This window comes from Etheostoma cragini, chromosome 7, assembly GCF_013103735.1.
Source record: "Etheostoma cragini isolate CJK2018 chromosome 7, CSU_Ecrag_1.0, whole genome shotgun sequence".
NCBI lineage: Eukaryota > Metazoa > Chordata > Actinopteri > Perciformes > Percidae > Etheostoma > Etheostoma cragini.
The window spans coordinates 16,110,566-16,135,450 of NC_048413.1; the positions used below are offsets into that span (position 1 = coordinate 16,110,566).

Below are 24,885 nucleotides of genomic sequence, written 5' to 3' on the forward strand. Positions count from 1 at the left end.
CAGGTACTTCCCTTACTACTTTAAATGGAGTATTGTGAGTTGGCTCATCAGTTAAAAGGAGTTCTTTATTTTTCTGCATCATGTTTAGTCAGTTGCTCCCCTGAAAATTCAACTACTGAGTAAACATGACTGCAGAGGTAGAAGGGATGTCAGCAGTGCACTCACTTAAAAAAAAACCCTCATCTGCAGCTTTGGCCATTCATGTGGGATTGTGAGTGAGTCATGATGATATGCTGGCTGAGACACATCCTACCCCTCAACACCTTGATACTCACATACCTCAAAATGTCAACATTTACCCAGCATACACACACTACTGCCCATAGTAGGTATTCTCAAGAATACTGATTAGCCAAAGCAGAATTTGTCCTCTAGAATAACAAGTTGTTCCTGTGTTGTTGTTTTGGACGCATGGCTCAAACTGTTAAGTAATAGAGATGTGCATGAAAAATAGAGAAGTAAGATCTGCTTTGTCGGGAAAATACATAAACATTAGGTCCTACTACTCATTGCCAATTACTCATTGCCAAATAAGACCTGTAATTCATTGCTTATGCATTGAGTCATCTTGGGGATGAAGCCACTGAAGATGTTGCATCAGCAACAGCGTACAGTGATGATGAAGCAGGTAGTTCCCCAAAGTCTGGCCATCAACAATATTGTATCCCTGCAAGGAATCATACGTAATAACACATGGATTTCTTAATCACCTTAATAATTTGGTATAGTGCAGAAAACTAAATGATTTAATTAAAAGTTTGCCATTTCAGAAAATAAAACAACAGACAGTTTTCTGTAAGAATCTAATTCTGGCATGATCTAGATTGACATATTATTCAGTATCCATCTATGGATAAAGAGGAAACAAATCTCTATTTATATCATTACTTTGAGCTTCCAAATAACAGAAGTGTCTGGCTTGGTCCCATGATGAGTGTGTTGTTCTCAGGTAAAAATACATCAACATGTCCAGAAGAGCTTTTTGCATGAATGATAAGGATGACAACGACAATGTATACTGAGCATCTAAACATTGTCTTTGACCTATTTAGGTTTTTCCCTGAAGGGTTTTGATGATGTAAATTCTTAAGGTTATAGCAACTTTAAGAGCTTTCAAAGTAATATTTGTTATTTAGTTCATAAGTTGTGTGTTTTCAGGCAGCATGCTTTACTTTATTAACATAGTACAAATGCAGCCATAATAATAGCCATAATTGGTCTTATCCACCACTGCTATTGCCCAACCCATCCAGCTTGAAATATATATCTACAAAAAAATAACAATTAGCTAACCACTCACTAGCTGTTAGGTAAAGCTAAATGTGGATATTTTGGAAATTCCCCAAATCAATTCAACATTCTGTCTGTCAAGATGTAAGTGGGAGGGTTGAGGTTAGTAGTAGGCGGGGGTGAGGTGAAGTGACTAAGACTTTACGTTGCATAAAAACAAGGTCCACAACCGAGGATACAAACCAGAGACAAGCAGAGCCACCAGTCAAAACAGAGAGGAAAGACAACACTGAAGGAGAAACACTGCTGATCGTCAGCGGAGAAGCTTTTTCATCCTTTTTGTCTAACGGAGCACTTGTTCGCTGCAAGGCTCTTAGTGTATTTGATTTTTTTTGTTCCATTTTGAAACAACCTACAGCAGATCTCATCATGAGGTGCTGTGCTTTAGCTGTGTGTTTATTTTTGAGTGTAAGCATACAGGAGGGATGGAGCCTTCCCCTCAAGTCTGTCTTTGTCACCTTCCCAGGAGACATCATCAAAAACATGACTGATATGGAGCTGGCAGAAGTAAGTAGCAGATGGTTCACTTTGTCTTAATGGATTGAAATTCCCACAACAGTATGCAATCAAGCTGTGCGGGGAAGTAATTATCTGAACAAAGATCTCTATTATAATGTTGATGAAAACAATTAGTTTCTGCTGAATTTAAGCTACACAAGTAGCAGTGTAACAGTGAGAACAGGTATCACAAAAACACTAGAAAGCAATTTAATTTGTTTTCCAAACTAAAGTTTACTTCAGAAGGACCCACTCTGATAAAATCATCTATCTGGACTCATTAGATCATGTGATTTCTCATGTTCTCCTGTCAGGGTTATCTGAAGAAGTTTGGCTACATTGACACGCAACAACGCAGTGGCTTCCAGTCTATGGTGTCTACCTCCAAGGCTTTGAAGAGGATGCAGAGGCAGATGGGGCTGGAGGAGACTGGAGAGCTGGATAAGTCCACCCTGGACGCCATGAAGCAACCTCGGTGCGGGGTTCCTGATGTGGCTAACTACCAAACGTTTGAAGGAGACCTCAAATGGGACCATCGAGATGTTACTTACAGGTAAGTGGAGAGAATAAATTCTCTCATAGACTTGAAGACATTATAATGTGTGTGCTTTTATTAGATATATTAGAGTATCTCTGATGGAGGTACCTCACCAGGTATCTTCCCTGACATTGTCATGTATAAGTCTGAAAGCAGAGTTTCATTCTGCTTTTCTCCACAGGATTCTGAGCTATACTCCAGATATGGAGAGCTCTCTGATTGATGACGCCTTTGCCAGAGCCTTCAAGGTGTGGAGTGATGTGGCCCCTCTGACTTTTACCCGCCTCTCTGATGGGACGGCTGACATCATGATTTCATTTGGAAGACTCAGTATGTGTTTTGTGGCCGTCATTTCATGTTGATTTCACATAGTTGTATTATAGTATTGTACTAAACACAAGTCTAAAATCAAAGATTAACGTGCAATTTAAAAAAAAAAAAATTCAGATCACGGAGACCCATACCCATTCGATGGTAAGGATGGTCTTCTGGCCCATGCTTATCCCCCTGGTGAGGGTCTGCAGGGTGATGCACACTTTGACGAGGATGAGTACTGGACCCTGGGAACAGGACCAGGTAACCAGCCATACCAAAAGATATTACTCCACTACCAACAATTTTATGAGGTTGTCTCCTCAGTGTTCCCTTTATACATTGCATTAAATGTATGTATTTATTTGTCTTACCTAAGCTGTGAAGACTCGCTATGGGAATGCTGATGGTGCCATGTGCCACTTCCCATTCACTTTCGAGGGCAAATCCTACAGCAGCTGTACCACTGAGGGACGTTCGGACAACCTGCCATGGTGTGCCACCACAGCTGACTACAGCAGGGACAAGGAATTCGGCTTTTGCCCAAGCGAACGTAAGATTGACAATTTATTCTGCAAGGGAAATAATAAGTCAAAGGTCAGCCAAATGAGAGCATTTGCTTTAAGGCATGCTGACTAGCTTTACCCGCTCATCCTTTCCCCTATTTTTTTCATCCTGACAGTTCTGTACACATTTGGAGGAAACGCAAACGGAGCGGAGTGTGTCTTCCCCTTTGTCTTTTTGGGGGAGCAATATGACAGCTGTACCACAGAGGGTCGCAATGACGGCTACCGCTGGTGTGCCACCACAAACAACTTTGATACTGACAAGAAATATGGATTCTGTCCCAGTCGTGGTGAGTGACAGGAACCACAATGCATAAGGGCTGTGAAGTACTGCCACGAGGCTTTTTTTTCTTACTGGTGCTGATATGTCATTGTTTGGCCAGACACCGCTGTAATTGGTGGAAATTCTGAGGGAGAGCCCTGCCACTTCCCCTTTGAGTTCCTGGGTAAAAAGTATGACTCCTGCACAAGTGAGGGACGAGGAGATGGCAAGTTGTGGTGCAGTACCACTGACAGCTATGATGACGACAAGAAATGGGGCTTCTGTCCCGACCAGGGTGAGTAACATGAATACAAGGAAGAGAAAGTAGATAAAATGCTATAGGTATTTGCCTGTGCCATTCATCAACACTCCTTACTGTATGTGCTACAGGTTACAGTCTCTTCCTGGTAGCAGCCCATGAGTTTGGACATGCCCTTGGCCTGGATCACTCCAACATAAGAGACGCTCTCATGTACCCCATGTACAGCTATATGAAAGACTTCTCCCTGCATGAAGACGACATTGAGGGCATTCAATATCTCTATGGTAAGGTCATGACAAACTGTGTTATCATGCAAAATCACTTTAAAATGAAAAAATGTCCAGCTCATCATCACTTTCTCTCATACAACACAATTTTCTTTTTTTTAGGACGCAAAACAGGGCCTGATCCCACCCCCCCTCAGCCCAACACCCCAACCACTACCCCTTATCCAGACCCTGATGAGACTGACGCTACAGATGAACCAACCACTACCACCACACGACCTGTCGATCCGACCAAAGATGCCTGCAAGTTGACCAAATTTGACACCATCACTGTGATTGAGGGAGAGCTACATTTCTTCAAGGATGGGTAAGTCAATCAGTCTCTTCTTGTTTGTAAAATAAGTAAAAACAGCAACATAAAGTGAAAACGGCAGTAGCGAGATGGTAATTGCATGTGTTGATTGACAGATATTTCTGGAAGATGTCTAAAGGAGGCGATGAAAAGGTCAAGGGACCCTTTCCTGTTTCTGAGAGGTGGCCCGCTCTCCCTGCAGTCATTGACTCTGCCTTCGAGAACATTCTGGCCAGGAAATTGTACTTCTTCTCAGGCAATTAACTTTATATTGTGTATAAGGGACCTCTAATACTTCAGCCAGAAGTGCAAAACCATTTTTTTTTTCTAATGATCCTTTTCTTTCCATAGGAACCCAATTCTGGGTGTACACAGGGAAGAGTGTTCTGGGGCCCCGAAGCATTGAGAAACTTGGTCTCCCCGACAGCGTTCAGAAAGTGGAGGGAGCACTGCAGAGGGGGAAAGGCAAAGTGCTGCTCTTCAGTGGCGAGAACTACTGGAGGTCAGTTAAAATGGGATGGGGAAGCATGTTTGTCACATGAAGCAGTTGTCTGGAAAACCCTATCTGCCCTTTTGTTTTCCAGTAAACTGTTGAAATACGTTTATTGTTGTTGAATTTTTTACATTACCAAAGTTTGTGATTTAGGACACCAGATTGTTTTTGCCATTTAAATTATGTTCTCTGCTATGATCAACACAGGCTTGATGAGAAGGCCCAGAAAATCGACAAAGGGTACCCCAAATACACAGATTTGGCCTTTGGTGGTGTCCCAAATGACGCTCATGATGTGTTCCAGTACAAAGGTAATTTCAAATATGCATCTACTGACCTCAATAAACGAAATTGGCATTTTACAGTATATTGGGACATATAAAAATCCTCATATTGCATTCTAGTGATTAAAATTGAAATATTTCTGCTTTAGATCACACCTACTTCTGCCGGGACCGCTTCTACTGGCGTATGAACTCCCGCAGGCAGGTGGATCGTGTTGGCTATGTGAAATATGACCTTCTCAAGTGCACAGATGCTCCAGGCCCCAACTACTACTGAGGAGATGAACTGGAAACTTGTCTTTAATGTCGTAGCACCTACTTCTCTTTCCTGTTCAGGTGTCAGGGAGAATGTGAAGCAGTATTTGTAGTGTCTGTTGTATAATGTGTGTGCTTTCTGGGTTGTGAATAGTTCACCATCATTGACTAATTATATTCTATTGGCTAATTCTATAACTTACAGCATTGGCCTAAAATAACTCAAAGGCACAAAGGAAATCAAGCCAAGTTGTGATGCTTGGCTCTGCCTTGCCCACAATCTGTGAACTGGCTGGTAATGGGAGTCTAACATTTGAGACCCGTAACCGCAACTAAAATGTTACCAAAAGCTATCTGCATTTCAGATTTGCTACATGACTTCTTAACGTCTGACAGGTTCAGACATTTTACAGTATTGGATTATGGATTATTTTGGTATTTATAGCTATATCTAATATTATTTTTGCGTCCTCAAGCTTGTTTGTTTTGTATAATTATGTGTGTATTTCTGAAAATGGCTTCAAAGCCAATTACTTGCACTGGAAGACAATGCATGTCTCCTTCACTGAAATTATTTATGATACTGATATGTTTTGTATTAAAGTTTTTACTTTTAACGTTAACGCAATAAAGATTCTGTGAGAACTACATCCCACTGTCAGCCGTCTATTGTTCACCAAAACACTCGATTAACTGACATTCATATTGATTATCTGGCAACACTATGCTCACACGATATACTGTATATTTATTCGACATTTGAATCCACATTCCAAAAACAGGAAAAACATGTATAAACCACGACTATAGAAACTGTATTTTATTACTTTCTGCGACCTTCTCCTGAAACGCCCTTTGTGTATGCATATTACTCCGCATCAGTAATATGCCCTTCTCTAAAAACAATAGTCCACCAAGCGATTATAAAAATCACATTTACCAAATATCCAAAACGTATAACAACCAATCTATCAGTGAACACAAACTAAACAATTTGTAAATATTTCAATGTTTGCTTAAACAACAAAATAGTTTTCAACAAAAAAATAATAAATAAGATCCGGTTGCACGGACAGGAAGCAAGGAGAGTCTCATGGCGCCCGACTAGAATGAAGCAACAATTATCGGTTACTAATCTCTGCTCTATTTAGCGCATCTACACTCTAGGACACCTTTCTACTCGAAAATACACGGTAAGAAAAAAGCGTGGAGATTCTAGTGCCGGAGAAGGGAAATATTTTAATTTCCTTCAGGGAGAGAATTTGGGCGGTCTGTCGCAGCTGAGGCCCTCGAGGTCCCCAGTAGAGCTCTCAGAATGCCTGAGTGTAAAACGGGGTTGTCTGGTCAGAAATGGCGACGCGGAGCAGGCAGGACGAAGGACAGCTGGGCCTGTTTAAAACCGCTAAGACACGTTGTGTGATGAACGTTGTAACACCCGAGATGACGACTTGGTTAGCTAGATCAGTGACATGTTCGTTGAATAGCGTTAGCTTATTCAACCACTCCAACTATAATTAGGAGACATATATATATCTGTTTTGCAGATCCATCGAACAAGATACGTAGCAGGCAACAATGCTTTTTAGCCAGCCAGATAGTGCTAGCTGTTGTGCTTCATCGTTGACATCACGTTTCTAAACAACTTGACTGCCGGTCAGGTCTGATGAGTATAGTCACACTCGGACAGTCCAAATGTGAACTGTTCGCCCCCAGAATAGACCTTTAATTCACACAACTTTGACGCCATTGAGTGAAAACTAAAACTCTTCACATAGCTAGCTAATTTAAATGTATACTCTTTATTGATCCCCTATGTGGAAATTACAGTGTAGCTAGCTAGCTACCTAATATAGACAGACATGTCGTTAAAAGCATAGACATATCTATGGTTTACGGCATAAACGTTAGCTTAGGTAAATGCTAGCGTTACTGCTGAAGGAGTCGGTTAGTTTCCCCAAATAAACACTGTTCGGTAACGTTACACTTATCACAAAGTGATGAATAACGAACAATATCCTTCAATGAAATCAATGTAGGAAATTTCCAATATTTAGGAGCAAAGCACATGGACTAAGTCCAGAAATACTGTACATAAAACTATCACAAAATAACTCACAGCCATTTAGTGGAGTATAATGTTTCAGAAACAGAGATGTTAGTACATCAAAACTTTGGTTAAGTGTAGATTGGCCAGCTATGTTATCCTTGTTTACATGTGCACTCTATTTGGTATCAAGGAATTTACATTCCTTAAAAATACATAATTGCATCACAATGCATATAAAAGGTGTCATAAAAGGTGTCATAAAGACACACTAAGTGTAAACTGTGTACAAAATTCAAAGTGGAAAAAAGCTACAGTTAATTTCCATTTGTTTGCCCATCTGTAAGGGTTAATGACAGCTAGGAAACATACAATAACTTGAGAACAAGAATATTTTTTTGGCTAAAAATTGATTACTTTCCATTAATTTCCATTGATTCCTTTTCCAACGTTATACATCCCTACTTCCTCACAGTTTAAAAAGATGACAACGTTTCAGTATTTCTGTCCCGGATGTCTGCAGGTCTCAAAGCGCTAAGTATTTGTTTTAAAAGTAATTTCCTACTTTGATTATTATTATTTAAATGTTATTGTATTCATAGTATCACATCACAACAAGAGTTATATCAACACACTTTACAGATTGTAGGTCTGTAAAGTGTAGGTCTAAACCACACTCTATAATTTACAAAGGACCCAACATTTCCAACAATTCCCCCAAGAGCAAGCATTTAGTTCAACACTAGCGAGGAAAAACTTCCTTTTAGGGAGAAACCTCGGACAGACCCAGGCTCTTGGTAGGCGGGTGATTGACGGTGCCGTTTAGGGGTATGATGAACAGTGGCAATTATAGTAACAAGAAAGATAGTAATAACAATTACTATCTATCTAGTGACAAAGTAGCTGTGAGTATAACATATCATATCTAGAACCTTTCTTTGTCAGGGAACAAAAAACTATGTATTGAGATGAATTGTGGATATTGAGCTTGTTTATTTCTTGTGGATAGTCATGGATTCAGAGGAAAATGAGGTGGAAAGCAGCAGTGATGCAGGTCCTTCAGGGATGGAGGAACCATCTGAAAGCGGCATGGGTATGGAGTCATCAGAGGCCATGTCTGCAGACAGCACTGATACTGCTGCCTCTCATGTACAGGCCCCAGAGTCTGACTGCCATGTTGGACAGAGTTCAGAGGGACTTGTGGTAAGCTTTTTGATTTAAAAAAAAAAGTATTTTGTGTGGTAGAAAACTGCCATATACTAAATACCACAAAACCAGATATAGCAATTAGGCTTGTGTCATAAACATTTGTAGATATCACAATCATGTTTTTCCCCTTCCCTGCCAAGGTGTTCATCCCAGAAACCAGCTCCAGTACAGATGTCAGAGTTTCATCAGTCCACCTCCCAGACTCCTCCTCAGTGGCCCAGTCCACCAGTGTGTCCAGCGTCTCCACAGTGACTCAGTCAGTGCTGGTGTCTGAGTCAGCCCAAATGCGGGTCCACTCCAGCGCAGCATCTGAAGGGGCCATGATGGTTTCTGACTCAACTGCTTCAACCTCGTCAGACCTTGGGTCTGCCATTGACAAGATCATAGAGTCCACCATCGGCCCTGACATTATGAATGGTATTTTAACTGACACTCCACTTTCTGTTATATCATAGGCTGAACAGCTTTAAGGTGACAGTTGGATTAGTTTACCATAAAGCAGCAGATATCTGAATCTGTCTACTGTTCTTCTGTTAGGTTGCATAGCTGTGACCAGTGCAGAAGATGGAAGGGCAGAAACAACCCAGTATGTTATATTACAAGGACCAGATGATGGTAAGTGTGCTATTGTTACTGTTAACTCATTAATTATCAGCCCATTTCAAAATCTTTTAAAGTTTATAAGAAAATAATCACCATGTTTACATAAGAAAACAATTTATTGAATACTCTGGTGGGGTGTTACTCAGACAGCATTTATTTATAGAGCATATACATGATTTAGCCTTTCCATATCATGTAATGAACCAACTGTATTCTAGTCCTGTCTTGCAGTTTTTATTTAAGTAATTTAAAATCCACTTTAGTTGATGACACACATTATGGGAATCCTTTTGTATGCTGCCTATAGGAGCTTCTATCGTAGCCCACATGTCATCTTGAGCCCTCTCTGATTATATAGCCATAGAAGCTCTTGCAGAAGGCCCCACATCCACCTGTCTGGACCAGGGAGACCTGCAGGGCAACCTTGATCCTGACCAGCCCGACGATCGGCCTGGTCACTCAGGTTACCCAGAGGACAGCAGCAGTCAGCCTGACCAGCCCCAGCACTCCCACCCCTCCCAGTATATGGACTGCAGTGCAGATGGTCCAGACCAAACAGGGGAATCTTCATCTTCTTATGTGGAATGTTCAGGTGAAGAACCCGATCAGACACGCTCCCAGTCAGGCTTTCCTGACTACAGCGGGCATAATAGTGACCAGGACCTTCCTGGATATGTGGAATGCAGTGGGGCTGATTCAAACCCTCGCAGGCGAGGTCACTATGTGGTGGAGTGCAGTGCTGGGTATCTGGAGTGTGCGGTGGACGATGAAGAGCCGTCGCATCATTCCCGGAGTTACATTGACAGTAGCGCAGACCACCGGACCCAGACAAGTCGGCAGTATGGGGGGCAGTGTGTTGCAGCTGCAGACTCTGAGCAACCAGGTTGTTCTCGGTATCAAGTGAGGGACGATGATGAAGAGGACGAGCGGAACCAGGATCCAGACCAGCCACAGCACTCTCAACAGCAGCCCCAGCACTCCTGTTACATGGAAAGCAGCAATGGCCCTGAGGCCTCTCTCTATGCCGATGACAGCTCCTCATCAGACCACCCTCTGGCAGACACAGCAGGTTTAGATGGGCTTCCTGAGGCATTGGAGTGCAGCGAGAGCCAGTCTGGGCCGTACATCAGCAGCAGTGGGACATACACCTCCAATCCAGAGCATGACTTGGCCCAACAGTGTTCAACCAGTCAAGAGGAACCCCAAGGCTCCCAGGGGCCTCAGGATGAACCTGAGCTGGTCAGGGAGATAGAGACATCAACAGTGGCAGAAGGCTCTGGACACAGACCACCAAACCTGGCGGAGTTGGAGGAGATGATGGAAGTAGTGATTGTACAGCAGTTCAAGTGTAAGATGTGTCCATACAAGAGTGTCTCCAAAGACACACTCATTAACCACATGAGGGACAAACACTTCAAACCTGCAGGTAAGGTTGTATGGTTGATTATGTATCGCAAAGACGTGACAATTTTACTGTAAGTTTAGATTTGTTTGTTCTCAGATTGTTAGTTTACATTTTAATCCAATTTGTTTTTGTGGTATAATGTTCGGATTACAGGGGACATGTCAAAGAAGCGTAAACGTGGACGGCCTCCTAAAAGTGAGACGTTTGCCCGGCGTCACGCAGAGAGGGTGAAGGCAAAGGCTGCTCAGCTCCAACAAGCAGAGGAGGAGGAGGATGATATTGTTGATGCTGGTGCTATTGATGATGCTGAAGGTCAGTGAGAAAGACTTTTATTAACCCACCCCCCCCCCCTCCCCAAGCAACCAAACATTCATAATTTTCTGATTTAGTGTAATTGTCAAAGATATAAGAATAATGTATTCCTTTCCCTGCTCCTTTGTTTATTCCTAGAGGATAGTGACTACAACCCTGCAGATGAAGACCTCAAAGGAAGACCACCTGCCATTATGAAGAAGCGCACTCCTCCTATCTCTTCCTCCTTTCAAGGGCGTCCTCGACGCAAAGTTGGTCGTCCGAGAAAGTACAGCCTTTTAGACGAAGGCTACAACAGCAAAGGTTGGTTTTCAGTTTGAGTAAAGCAAAAACCTGCCTATCACTGCAATTAGGAGCCCACACATTCTTCTATTGCATTGGTTTGTTACAGAAGCAGAGAGTATTGCTAAGAAGCCCAGGGTTAGCGCAGATGCTAGTGCACCTGAAGAGGCCAGCTCTTCTGGGCTAAACAATGTTCCTCCTTTGGTGACCGATGGTGACACAGCTGAGGCAACAATAAGCCAATCAGACTCTGAGAACAAAGACCCTTCATCCAACACACAGCCAGAGGAGTTCTTCCAGAAGAAACGGGGACGACCCTCCAAACGTTTTCTTCGGAAGAAGTATAGGAAGTACATTAATCGAAAGTAAGTATCAAATTCTGAAATAAAGTTGTGTTACAAATAGTATTTCATAATATTACAGCAAGCTAATCTCACCTATTTGTTCATTGTTGTGCAGTCGGTACTATAAATCCCTCAAACCGCTCCTGAGACCTCACAACTGCTGGATCTGTGGCTCACGCTTTCTCACTCAAGAAGATTTGCGCTTCCATGTGGACTCTCATGAAGGCAACGACCCAGAGCTCTTCAAGTGCCTGCAGTGCAACTACCGCTGTAAGCGCTGGTCTTCACTTAAGGTCAGATGAAACAAGTCATAACATCCATTTTAACAGTGTTTACATGCATGTTTGCATGGTGTCCTAAAGGTAATTTGGGCTGTTTTGCAGGAACACATGTTCAATCACGAGGGCACCAAGCCGTTCAAGTGTGAGAAGTGTGATTACACAAGTGTCTACAAGAAAGATGTCATTCGCCACTCAGCAGTCCACAACAAAGAGAAGTAAGTAACTCAGACAACATGCAGCACATACACTATAAATTATTCCTATTCCAGAATGTTTTGCAGGTTTTAAAATATTGCTACTATTTTTTCCCCCACCCTACAGAAGAAGAAAAACAGAGTTGGTAAGACACTTCAGGTCTTAAATGTTAATAAGCATGCTCATGCCATAATATTAACAATATGCGTTCTTAATGTTGTAGCGGATTGCTTTCTGTTTTGGCTGGTTAATGCTTTCTTTTGTGCCATCTATGTCCATTTTGTGGCTTGCAGGTACCGAAGGTGTCAGAGTTCCTCTGCCCTGTGTGTCACAGGGTTTACCCCATGCAAAAGAGATTGACTCAGCACATGAAGACCCACAGCTCAGAGAAGCCACACATGTGTGACAAGGTTAGATAATAAATATTTTACCATTTAAAAACACTTTATAGAACAAGAATATATTATTTGGTTACCAACAATTAAAAGAAACATTTCACTGCAACCACAGGGGAGATGTTATCACCTGTTCCTCCCTGACAAACAATGTCATGATTTTCCATACATTATCTGTTAAGCTTACATTATATTGGAGATTTTTACACTTAACTCTACTGTAGTGTATAGAGTGCTTGAACACCAGCAACCAATTCAAGATTTCCTATTAAAGATATTCTTGAAAGATCAATAGGGGCAAAAGTGTTCCCGTAAGATGCTTGTTTTAGCTCCCTTCCTTCTTTGAATCCATGATTTACCTTTTTTTTGTGTAACAATGTTGTGCATAACTGTGACAATCCTTAAAGAAAAGTAAGTGCACTCATAATTATATGGACTTTTTTTTATCTACTCCGAAGTTCTCCATAACTCTTGGTGAAGATGCATTTCTCTCTTTGCAGTGTGGAAAATCCTTCAAGAAACGGTACACATTCAAAATGCACCTACTGACCCACATCCAGAGTCTTGGAGAAAGCAAGTCAGTAGTTACAACCTTTATTCTATCTCTTTAATTTTATCATGTATCAGTCTGTATTTCAAAAACAGGGATGAAACAGAATTGTCTGATCAGCAATGTGGCCTAAAATAAGCCTTAATGAATCAATATCCGCTGTTTGTTGTCTAATGATGGTCATGATGTCATCAAAATTAATAACTCGTGGATATGCATGTGCCAGGTTCAAGTGTGAGTTCTGCGATTACACTTGTGACAACAAAAAGCTGCTGCTCAACCATCAGTTGTCCCACACCAACGATCGGCCCTTCAAGTGTGACTACTGTAAATACTCAACTTTTAAGGAGGAGTTTCTGGTCTCCCATCTGGCCATCAAACACACAGGTCAGTGTGGCAGAAAGGCCTTCATCATCTATTTAAACTAAAGCATGTCTTGTGTATGTAATATTGTACACTTTCAACAATGTTCTCTACAGGGGAGAAGCCTTTCTCCTGTGAAATGTGTCATTTCACGACCAAGCACAGGAAGAACTTGCGCCTACATGTGCAGTGTCGCCACCCTGAAACGTTTGACGAGTGGTCTGTGGCTCACCCTGAGGAGCCTGTCAGGAAGCGACGCAGACCCTTCTTCACCCTGCAGCAGATAGAGGAGCTCAAACAACAGCAACAACATGACAACACACAGGATTTGCAGAACACTGTTGTAAGTCTGTTTGAGGTTTTCTGTTTTTTATTTCCGGCCCAATGGATTTAATTTTAGTATGTGGTACATTTTATTGTATTGGGAGATAATAACTTTATTTCACCCCCCTTTATTAGGTTGCAGTGGATTCTGCAACACTACAAGCCATGCAGAAAATGGAAAATGCCACTGTGTCCCAGGACGCATTGGGAAACACCACCATCATCTATGAACAAGGTCAGTCCTCTTGTCATACAGGAGACATTTATAGTATTTCTAGCAATGTGTGTTACCCTAAGGACAAAGGCTGATTTTATTTAAATTTTTTTCACCACACGCTCCTCAGTTGAATCCAGTGATCAATCCGCCCAGAATGCCCTTGACCTACTGCTGAATATGAGCAATGCCCGGGAATTGGTTGGAAACGCCTTACAGGTTGGTGCTATAGCTCATCAAAAAACAGCAATTTACATTAGTGTGTGGCATTTACAGTATGTGGAAGCTTGCATTTTGAAAATAGTGTAAAAATGGACTGATTGTGCTCCTCAGGTGGCGGTGCTGTCAGAAGGCAACACTTTGGAAAAGGGCACATGGAGTACGGTGACCACAGCACCATGCCAGGCACAAAAAGTTGTGACCTTCCATGTGTCTGAGAACGGTGAGACGGTGCTACAAGAGGCCTTTGAGGCAGCCACTTCTGAAACAGGAGAGCTCACCCAGATTGCCATAGAAGCCTACGAGGGCGGGGGGGAATTCAGTGTGGTCGAACAGGCGGCTGAAGAGATCCACAGCCCTGGATACAGGTAACATGACACACAGTTTGATTTTCTCAAGAGAACCAACAGATCTTGTTAGACTGGAAAAGACAGTGACATGATCTCTCAACAATCCACAATGTGGTCTTTGCAGTAACGATGAGAGCAGTCCTTCTCAGGCTGTAGAAGTCTCGGGGTCAGAGAGCCTGAAAAGTGACAAGTACTACCTTACTTCAGCACTGGCGGATGGTGTTCTGCAACAGGTGGAGGTAACTGCGAGAAATTGGTTGTTTTGGCATGTATGTAATTGCCTACACTGCGTATCCCTCCTCTCTGACTGTGTGGTGTGTTTCCTGTCAGCTGAGCAGCGAAGCTCCAGGTTCTCCTTCTGCTGGGAGCTCTCCCGGTGGTCTGAGCACCAAGAGGTTTTCCTGCCGAATATGCATGGAGTCTTTTCATGGACGCTCTGACATGGAGAACCACAAGAGGGCACACTTGGACCCCAACACCTTTAAGTGTCCTGATTGTGATTTCACATCCACCTCCTGGCTTGAGGTCAAGGTGAGTCTCTCTAAATTGTGCAACTTTGTTCTCGGCTTTTTTTTTTTTTTATCTTATCAAAAACACGTTTGTTTTTATTGAAAAGGCAATGACAATAATCCCCATCGAAAGTCATGGGCTTCCATAAATTGAGCCGAGATTTCAACAGTGGTCAGTAATGACACTCGTGAATATTCAACAGCTCATCCAATAAAGTTTTGACAAGATGAAAGACAGCTCAGCAGCATTTCCACCCTAATATATAATGTGTTAAAGTAACAAAAACATGTTCATGTGACTTACGGCATTTCTGCAATTTTAAAAGCATTTATGTGTTGAAGGCCTCTTCTGAAAGTTATTGTTCTCCTATTTATTTTAGACTCACATGGAGCAGCATTCCTACCTACGCCCTCACAAGTGTCCAAACTGTAGCTTTGCCTCCAAGAACAAAAAAGACCTGCGCCGACATATGATGACACACACCAATGAGAAACCGTTCTCTTGCAAACTTTGTGGGCAAAGGTGGGAGCTAACTGAAATTGTCACAAAGTTGTATTTGTATTATAACATTAGAAACTCATATGCAACGTATCTATGCATTTGACCAGCTATCAATGTAGATGTGTTTTTGCCCAATATCTCAGGTTTAACCGCAATGGCCATCTGAAGTTTCATATGGAGCGACTCCACAATCAGGATCAACCCGCTCGCAAGAGCCGTACCGCCACGTCTCAGCAAACCATCATAGTGAACAGTGATGAGGAGGCCCTGGCCACACTACAGTGTAAGAAACAGAACCACATGAAAATGAATCAATTATACCAGGTTTTAGGGTATAAACTGGTTTGTAGGTTATTAACAGATCACAACAAATCAACCAAATTTTGTGTGTGTGTGTCTGTGCTTGTCTGCGTCTCTAACAGCCCTGCAGGCGCATCAGACAGCGATCACTCCAGAGCGGTTACAGGCACTGGGACAGGAGCACATCATTGTAGCTCAAGAACAGGCTCTATCAGACCAGGTACCAGCGTTCTCACTATACTTGAACATACTTGTAACTTAACCTAATTTTCTTAAATTAATTATTTTTGAACAGAGTGTATAGCCCCTCGGTGTTTTATAACCAAGTGCATTAATGTGTACATCAGGAGGAGGGCACATACATCCAGCAAATAACAACCATAGATGGACAGACAGTTCAGCACCTGATGACAGGAGAGAACCAGGTGACTGAGGTAAGGGCCAGAATCTACAATATTTATTTATATATATATATAAAAGTTTGGACACACTTTGTCATTCAATGGGTTTCCTTTATTTTCATGACTATTTAAATTGTAGACTCTCACTGAAGGCATCAAAACTATGAATGAACACATGTGGAATTATGTACTTAACAAAAAACTGTGAAATAACTGACAACATGTCTTATATTCTGGTTTGTTCTGAAGTGGTTTCCCAACAGTCAATGCTCAGCACTTGGTGGCCCTTTTGCCTTCACTCTGCGGTCCAGCTCTCCCCAAACCATCTCGAATGGGTTCAGGTCCAGTGACTGTGGAGGCGCAGCACTCCATCACTCTCCTTCTTGGTCAAATAGCCCTTACACAGCCTGGAGGTGTGTTTGGGGTCATTGTTCTGTTGAAAAATAAATAATGGTCCAACTAAACGCAAACCGGATGGGATGGCATGCCGCTGCAGGATGCTGTGGTAGCCATGCTGGTTCAGTATGCCTTCAATTTTGGAATAAATCCCCCACAGTGTCAGCAGCAAAGCATCCCCACACCATCACACCTCCTCCTCCATGCTTCACGGTGGGAACCAGGCATGTAGAATCCATCTTGTCCCCTTTTCTGCATTGCAGAAAGACATGGCGGTTGGAACCAAAGATCTCTAACTTGGACTCATCAGACCAAAGCCCAGATTTCCACTGGTCTAATGTCCATTCCTTGTGTTTCTTGGCCCTAACAAATCTCTTCTGGATGTTGCCTCTCCTTAGCAGTGGTTTCCTAACTGCTATTTGACCATGAAGGCCTGATTTGCACAGTCTCCTCTTAACAGTTCTAGAGATGTGTCTGCTGCTAGAACTCTGTGTGGTATTCATCTGGTCTCTAATCTGAGCTCCTGTTAACTTGTGATTTCTGAGGCTGGTGACTCAGATGAACTTATCCTCAGCAGCAGAGGTGACTCTTGGTCTTCCTTTCCTGGGGCGGTCCTCATGTGAGCCAGTTTTGTTGTAGCGATTGATGTTTTTTTGTGACTGCACTTGGGGACCTATTCAAAGTTTTTGCATTTTTACGGACTAACTGACCGTCATTTCTTAAAGTAATGATTGACACTCGTTTCCCTTAACTTAGCTGACTGGTTCTTGCCATAATATGAATTCTAACAGTTGGCCAATAGGGCTGTCAGCTGTGTATCAACCTGACTTCTGCACAACACAACTGATGGTCCCAACTTCATTAATAAGGCAAGTAATTCCACTAATTAACCCTGACAAGGCACACCTGTGAAATGGAAACCATTTCAGGTGATTACCTCATTAAGCTCATTGAGAGAACACCAAGGGTTTGCACCACTATCAAAAAAGCAAAGGGTGGCTACTTTGAAGAAACTAGAATATAAGACATGTTTTCAGTTATTTCACACTTTTTAATTAAGTACATAATTCCACATGTGTTCATTTATAGTTTTGATGCCTTCAGTAATAATCTACAATGTAAATAGTCGTAAAAATAAAGGAAACACACTGATTGAGAAGGTGTGTCCAAACCTTTGGCCGGTACACTATATATACAGTTTATAGTGTAGTGTAGTGTAGATTACTAACACAGCCCTTATGATATTCTATAGCTTTCATCTCAACCCATTTGTCCTGTTTCAGGTTCAATATATCATCTCGCAGGATGGAGTGCAGCACTTGATCCCTCAGGAGTATGTAGTAGTAGCTGATGGCAACCACATACAGGTCAGTGTACACCCTCATAAAAGTCACCATAACTGATGGGTTCATGCAGTGTTTTAAGGTGATGATGTCTGGTTCTAACTGCTCTTCTGTTCCTCAGATGTCAGATGGACAGATCATCCAGTATGAGCATGACGGGACCTTTCTGCAGGAGCAACAGGTGAGTCACATGTTGATCACTCTACAGTTTGAGATTGAGCTTGACAAAGTGATGCAGATAACCTTTAATGCTCTTAAGAGGTTTTTGTTTTGACAGAAGCTCATTGCTCCATGTTGTTTATGTGTCCAGATTGCTGTAGGTCATGACGGTCAGATTCAGTATCTACCTGTGAGCTCAGAGCAGCAGATAGTGAATACTGAAGATCTGGAGGCCGCTGCCCACTCTGCTGTCACAGGTTGGTTCTCTTAAGGAACTCAATGCACTTCAAATATGCTGTGGGTAGGATTGTGAAGATCCAGGATTTAGCCAAAGAATTTTAACTTTTACAACTTATCATTCCCTCCCACCCCTTCTGCTAAAGCCACAAGGGAGAAAGAATGCATGTGCTTGAGCAGTGAGTGACATGCAGATTGGTGCATCTGAACAGATTTTTATTTTTTAAATTAACTGCCTAATGTAGTTCTACTCAAGGTTCAGTTTCAGCAAATATGACGAGTGAGTCCATATCTTATAAGTCTTACCTACTGCATCTTCAATTGTTTTATATTCGGTCCTCCGCTACACTATTATATTACCTTTCAGTTGTTCACTTCTCACTTTAATATTAAAATGTATAAGATAAAAATAGGCTTGTGGAGATTTTATTCTTAATTTCATTTGAACTGATCATTTAGTTTTTTGTCAAACATGCATGCTAATGTTTTGGAATCAGGGACCATTTTGAAAATAGTAATGGTCTTTCATGCACATTTGAGTCAGGGCCAATCACATTTTATTTATTTTCTATTTTAATGTGAATTTATCTTTTTTTTTCTAAGAAGAATTAAAAAAAAAACACTGATGCCCGTGCTCTCTTGAACACACCATCAAGGGAGGCAACAACGACTAAGGTCTAGATGCTTAAAAAATAGTGAACATGTATCATCTATAGATAACGTACTAAAACGTACCAAACTGCCTGTGTGGGTGACTAGTTTATAATCTAATTCATTTACAATAATTAAAGCTTTATAATAACTATTTTGAACTACAGCACCCTGAAAACAAATCAAACTAAGTGGACAATCTTTGTTCTTGTAGCCGTAGCTGACGCAGCCATGGCCCAGACCCAGACAGTCTACACTGAAGCTACACCTGAACAGCTGGAGCAGCTGCAGCAGCAAGGCATCCACTACGATGTCATTACCTTCACAGATGAATAGACAGGTTTTTAAACTGGATGCACCCCACCACAAACCACTATGAACTGACAAGTACAGTGACCTCAACTTATTTATGCATTCAGCTGGCTGTGAACTATAATATTATCTCTTCCACGCTATCATCTACTCGGGGGCGGTTGCACTGTTTAATATGATAAACAACTCTTTGTAAATTCAAAATATTGCACCCATTGCTTCTAACTTAATCATAGGGGCTGTGCATTTAGGAGTTATTCTAGCAAGGTTGTTCTGTTCTGTAATTGTAAAAATGGATTTATGTTTACTGCCTCAACTTCTTCCAATTTACAAGGTTGTCAAAGCCTAGTAAATGGCTTATATCATGTTTTAGAAAATATACAGAACATCCAAATAAACTTTTTAGTTTTTGAATGGAGTGAAATGAAAAGGGAAGTGTTTATTTTTGATCTGTAATAATAATGTTAATTGTTTAGAATGCCACAATATTGTGTTTACTTAATATTAATATGTACATACCTTTTGCATTTGTCTTATGTTCCCTGATGGAGGATACATCTTAATTTGGTGAATATGAAGTGTTTAATAAGCTGAAAGCTGACACCAAATAAATCACTTTGTGTGTACTATATAATGTGTCGATAAATATCCAGATTTTACTCCAATGGAATATGTTCTTAAAGGTACCTATGTCTTACTTTGCACAGCAGCTGCATTCTCACAATATCACAAGATCCCACGAGAATTGAGGGGTCACATATCAAACGAAAATGCAAATTATCAGGCTTTAAGTAATATGTTTGCATCTGAACTACCAGCTAACCAATCAGTGTAGGTTGAGCAGTTACTGGCAGCCAAGGGGCGTGGTTTAGGTGTGCATGTTTGATGCACACGACTGTTTGTTTGAAAGTGTGCCTGACGTGATGGCAGATGGTTTGTCTAAAAATGCCTGCCCTTTTTAAAATAGTTCCCAATGAAAGCTTCTCAGATGGTTCTGTGTAACAAACCTTATGGCTCGTCAGGTTAACCTACAGTACATCTGCTCTAAGTTATTGTATAATGATGCAGTGGACACAATGGGCTGAAAGCCATTACAAAAGATTCACTCAGTTGCACATTTCAGTCAGAAATGATTTGATGCAACTCTATAGGCTGTTATTTGTGGTTTTATATTGCATTATAATGTGCTAATGGAAATTCCAATGTGTCAATATTTCTGCAATAAAAAAGAAGCATGCAAAAAAAAGGAACACAAGCAATGTATTGTAATCCAATACAAGCACGCTACAAGCTACACCCTCAAAAATGAGCAGAGTTTAGTCAACATCCTCTGACTGTGTGAACATCATTAGATTTAGCAGGGTTATTGCATTAGGTTGCGTCATACTATACTATGATGTTCCTGTTTCCACCCTCTGCATATCTTCATTATAAAATGTCAACTTTTGATTTGATTTCACTTCATTATCAGAATATTGTCTGTTTTGTTTTACATAAATACAGACATAAAAAAGAAAACATTCCAATGAAGTTGGGACGTTGTGTAAAACATAAATATTAGAATACAGAATACAATGATTTGCAAATCATTTCCAAACTAAACTAACTATAAACTTGATTTTATTTTTTTGGGAAAATATTCACTCGTTTTGAATTTGATGCCTGCAACACGTTCCAAAAACGCTGACATTGCAAAAAAAAAGTGCATATAGTGCAATCAATTGAATGGTTCCATTTTACATTTAGCGTTTGACCAGGGTACACTGAGGCCTGCTAAGAACCAAAACTCAGATTTAGTAGTTTGACCTTATGAGTTTGACAGACTGAGGAACAAAAGAATTCCGTGTGACTCTAAATCTGTGTGATGGAAAATAAATAAAAACAAAATGTGAGAGAGGTATCATACAGCCAGAGACAGCATTCTATTAGTATATGCGCTTTGTAGACTTGACTCAAGCTTTTGACCCACAACCATCTGTAGCAGTCTAGCTTTAAGCTGAACAGAGAGACAACTGTATCATGCGCTGATTCCATACTTCAAAACACTTTGTATTATAGATTGGAAAAATAATAATAGCATCTGTTTGTTTGCGCCAAAGAACCAGTCTCTTAAGAAAAGAAATGCCTTGTTGTACGTTGCTGCAATTAAAAACTATTACAGTAAATTTCAACTTTTGGGTTGTGACCCAAAAGTTGGTCGCGGACCCATTCTGGGTGGGTTGCGGACAGCTGGTCAATAATGGTCTATTTAATACGCATTGGATTTTTGACTTGTTTTTATTAAAAAAAAAAAAAAAAAAAAATGTGGAAGGACATGCGTCAGAGCCGTGCAGCAGTTTAGCGCCGTAGCAATGACAACCATCAGATGATTAACGTTCACTTTAGTTTTTGTTGATAGGAAGCAAGATGGTGACGGTTGGGTGTCCATCTCTCGCCACTCTTGCGGTCAAAACGATCCTACCATTCAGCATGACCTATCTGTGTGAAAGTGGCTTCTCTACTTTGGTTTAGCTCAAGTCAAAGCAGAGAAACTTGATCTGAGAGGAACTCTGTCTACTATCATCCCAGAAAGCACATGCCCAACTGTCTCATTGACTTCTACAAATGACAGGTTAGATGAAAACATCTTGTTTTTTTTTGTTTTTTTATTTTAAATTTGTGCAGTTTTCATATTTATTTTTATTCACCTATACATTCATGGGTCATGGTTCTCCTCAGTTTCTTACTTATGTGCTCTGAATGCATAAATATACATATGATATGTCCTTTGTGTGTGCAGTTTTGATATTTAATTTATTTTAGTCACTTTTGTCCATCCATAGGCTATTATTCAAAAATTAATATTTTTTGAAAAATAAAATTGCTTTGTTTGAATTCTACAAAAGTGGGTTGTGACTTAATGACCATGAGAAAATGTAGGTCACAGGGTGAGACTAGTAGAGAATGCCTCATTTATATGTGTGCTCCAGGATAAAGCACGTCTATGTAGGATGTGTGTTATTGACATTAAGGATAAAGGTGGATGATTCACTGGAAGACCACATTTGTTGTGTATTCTTTGGATTAATAAGAAGAACCACTAACAGTGTAGTATCATCTGTAAACTTCAAAATAAATGTATTTTGAATATCAGTTTTACTATTGTCTATATAAAGTGTGACGAGTAGGGGAGAGCTCACTTAACCTGAAGTAGAATATATTTTATTAACTTTATTTACACTCTGTTTGTAAGAAATAAATAGTGGGCAACTAAATCAGATAAAGATTAACCGCTCCTTCAATCATTATGTATTTAAAAATAAGTTAGAAATGAAACATTTCAAGTGTGCCCCATCAATCCTCAATAGTCAGCACAGACAGGGCCACGTCTCTGGCTGTGACTTCCAGCTGATGAGCTGACAACTTCCTCCTTTCTTCAGCAAGGCGGGGCCTCAAATCCTATTAAAGAGTCGAAAAGTGTGGGAAAAAAGTGCTGAGCCTCAGTGAGCATTACACTGAAGATGAAGTTTTCCTTTGTCTTGTTTCTTTTATTAGGTATGGTGGGAAAACAATGAGTCAAATTTGGCAATTTTCTGTTCTCCAGTACCTGTAAAAACATATTAATAAGAAAGTTTTTTTTCTCAGATATTCCTTATCTAAAAGGGCAGCAGAGGATCGAGGAGTTTGGACACGTCCTGCTGAGACTCGCCTTCCCTTCAGTTTACAATAGTTACAACAAGTCTTGCTGTAAACTCTATCCAGGCGGATGCTACAAGCTGCTGGACAGTGCAGGATTTACCTGCGATTTACTGAAAGGAAGAGTGACGAAAACTGAGAGAGATGGCTGGATAGAATTTAAAATAGCAAATGTGCGGTTTGTGGACGGAGGCTATTACAGATGTATTGTGCTAGGAACTCAAAATCTCATCTACAGTGATTACTATGTTGAAGTGTCTGGTAAGCAGTCTTTTATTTTCCCCCATAATGGGATGTTATAAATGTGAGTTATGCAATAGCTTCTAGTGTCTATTGAGCCAAAACTGCATTACTACAGCTTCATAAGATAAATGTTTACTTGCAAAAGAATATTTTGTGTAGTTTTCCCCTGGTAAAGTAGGGAAACAATGGCAAAGGTTAATTCTTACAATAAACACTGGCAGCCTATTTGATATTCTTGCATTGTGCAGAGGTTTCAGGTCACCACAGCCAGTCTCAGCCTTCACTGACAACAACCATCAAAGCCCCCATCACTTCCACAATACTCCCAGAATCCACTGGGCCTGCTCTGGCACAGGACCACAGTGACAGTCCCAGGTATTCACTCTGCAGGTCCCTCATTTTCTGTTTCTCATCGGACAATCAGTGCTGTCTGAGGATAAGACATGTATTTTGTTTCCTCTCTCCAGAGTTCCCTGGAGTTTTGGCTTGCCACTGGCTGTCATTGTGTCAATTACGGTGATGATTTTAATCGCTTCAGTCATCGGTGTTGTTTGCTGCAGAGTCCAGACAAAACGTAAACTGCCGGGTAAGCATTTTTGTTAAATTGATGATCACATGTTTTGAGTGTCTGTAAATTGGAATATTGTGCAATTTGTGTGAAATGGGTATGTACCAATCAACCAATGTGATCTTCTTTTTCTTTTTAGACAAATGTGGAGAGACTCTGTGTGAGTCACTGAAACAAGACGCCCCGGTAAGTACTAAACAAGGAACATGTAACGTCTGTGATTCATCGTCACTTGTTTTTTAAGAGCAGTTTGCATGTTTATGCTTCAACATACTTCCTCCAGAACAATGTCTCTTGACATGGTGAGTCTCCCGCAGGAAATGAGCACCATAGTCTACACAACAGTGGACTTCAGAGCTCACCAGAAACCAACCGAGGTGTACGCAAACCTGAGGATGCACAAAACACAAGCAGGAGTCCCTGACTCGACTTGGAGCGCAGAACATGATGGGATGGTGGAGTACTCCACGTTGGCCATCTACTAGTGAATACCTGTGGAAGTCTGGTTAGTTTTTGGTTTGAATGGGACTGGATATATTTGTTCCACCACTGTGTTTCTAAAGTGAACTCTGTTTATTTTACACATAAATGGCACTTGTTTGCTAGTCATGCTTAGTGCCACTCAGCCTGTGTGGAATTCACCAGGCAGGGATGATCTAACAAAAACATCCATTTGGTTGCACTATGGGAAATGTAGGGCACATTTTTGGAGCTTACCTAAAAATCATCATCATCCTCTAGCAATTTGGTTTGAACTAATCTTTTGTCCGTTGGGAGTTCCCCAACTTTATGGAAGTGAAATATGAAATACTGAACTACCGCTTTAAGTGTTGTTGTTGTTTAAATATGTGTTGTTTGTGAAAATTGTAATTGACCAAAATCAATGTGATTAATTAATGAAAAAATAAATGATAATGCATTAAAGAAGTGAACATAGCTGGTAAAATTGAGACTTGTGTTAACTACCATGTGGGGTTTTTCTGTGTCCTTTCAACACTGTTCAAAGGTTGAAACGGCAAAAGAGTGATCAGATTATGTCATCAGGTTATCCTTTGTCAAACCAATGTTTGTCCTTATCAGTTTCTGCTCGATGACAGCCTGGCCCTCAGGCTATTCTTAGAGCCGCTTGATATTCTATTCTTTGCCTCTTTTTCCTTTAC

At 40.9% G+C, this 24,885-nt stretch overlaps 3 protein-coding genes across 6 annotated transcripts; all 3 read left to right on the forward strand.

Annotated features, from left to right (window-relative positions):
* The first annotated feature begins 1,458 nt into the window (after nucleotides 1-1,458).
* On the forward strand, nucleotides 1,459-8,878 carry mmp9 (matrix metallopeptidase 9). Of its 2 annotated transcripts, XM_034876613.1 has the most exons (13): nucleotides 1,460-1,797; nucleotides 2,103-2,341; nucleotides 2,508-2,656; nucleotides 2,774-2,902; nucleotides 3,018-3,191; nucleotides 3,321-3,494; nucleotides 3,588-3,761; nucleotides 3,857-4,012; nucleotides 4,118-4,322; nucleotides 4,424-4,563; nucleotides 4,659-4,809; nucleotides 5,008-5,111; nucleotides 5,234-5,885. In XM_034876613.1, exons 1-13 carry the CDS (start codon nucleotides 1,660-1,662, stop codon nucleotides 5,359-5,361), a joined length of 2,061 nt encoding a protein of 686 aa, XP_034732504.1. In that variant the 5' UTR covers nucleotides 1,460-1,659; the 3' UTR covers nucleotides 5,362-5,885. The 2 variants fall into 2 exon arrangements, with proteins under 2 accessions (XP_034732505.1, XP_034732504.1); XM_034876614.1 differs by lacking the exons at nucleotides 5,008-5,111; nucleotides 5,234-5,885 and adding an exon at nucleotides 8,868-8,878 and having other exon boundaries at nucleotides 1,459-1,797; nucleotides 4,659-4,856.
* Nucleotides 7,807-19,867, forward strand: znf335 (zinc finger protein 335). Of its 2 annotated transcripts, XM_034876611.1 has the most exons (28): nucleotides 7,807-7,936; nucleotides 8,393-8,586; nucleotides 8,733-9,009; nucleotides 9,130-9,207; nucleotides 9,554-10,621; nucleotides 10,754-10,912; nucleotides 11,051-11,215; nucleotides 11,304-11,559; nucleotides 11,654-11,831; nucleotides 11,922-12,034; nucleotides 12,141-12,159; nucleotides 12,308-12,424; nucleotides 12,910-12,986; nucleotides 13,186-13,346; nucleotides 13,439-13,665; nucleotides 13,782-13,881; nucleotides 13,991-14,079; nucleotides 14,194-14,447; nucleotides 14,554-14,668; nucleotides 14,760-14,960; nucleotides 15,319-15,461; nucleotides 15,584-15,723; nucleotides 15,863-15,960; nucleotides 16,088-16,174; nucleotides 17,821-17,904; nucleotides 18,002-18,061; nucleotides 18,191-18,296; nucleotides 19,142-19,867. In XM_034876611.1, exons 1-28 carry the CDS (start codon nucleotides 7,897-7,899, stop codon nucleotides 19,261-19,263), a joined length of 4,728 nt encoding a protein of 1,575 aa, XP_034732502.1. In that variant the 5' UTR covers nucleotides 7,807-7,896; the 3' UTR covers nucleotides 19,264-19,867. The 2 variants fall into 2 exon arrangements, with proteins under 2 accessions (XP_034732502.1, XP_034732503.1); XM_034876612.1 differs by lacking the exons at nucleotides 7,807-7,936; nucleotides 8,393-8,586; nucleotides 8,733-9,009 and having other exon boundaries at nucleotides 9,139-9,207; nucleotides 9,503-10,621.
* Nucleotides 19,868-22,689: 2,822 nt separating this feature from the next.
* On the forward strand, nucleotides 22,690-24,584 carry LOC117947877. 2 transcript variants are annotated; one of them, XM_034877229.1, is made up of 6 exons: nucleotides 22,690-22,773; nucleotides 22,864-23,175; nucleotides 23,406-23,532; nucleotides 23,625-23,743; nucleotides 23,865-23,911; nucleotides 24,009-24,584. In XM_034877229.1, the coding sequence occupies exons 1-6, from the start codon at nucleotides 22,740-22,742 to the stop codon at nucleotides 24,021-24,023; spliced, it is 654 nt and encodes a 217-aa protein (XP_034733120.1). In that variant the 5' UTR covers nucleotides 22,690-22,739; the 3' UTR covers nucleotides 24,024-24,584. The 2 variants fall into 2 exon arrangements, with proteins under 2 accessions (XP_034733120.1, XP_034733119.1); XM_034877228.1 differs by having other exon boundaries at nucleotides 24,043-24,584.
* Nucleotides 24,585-24,885: the final 301 nt, after the last annotated feature.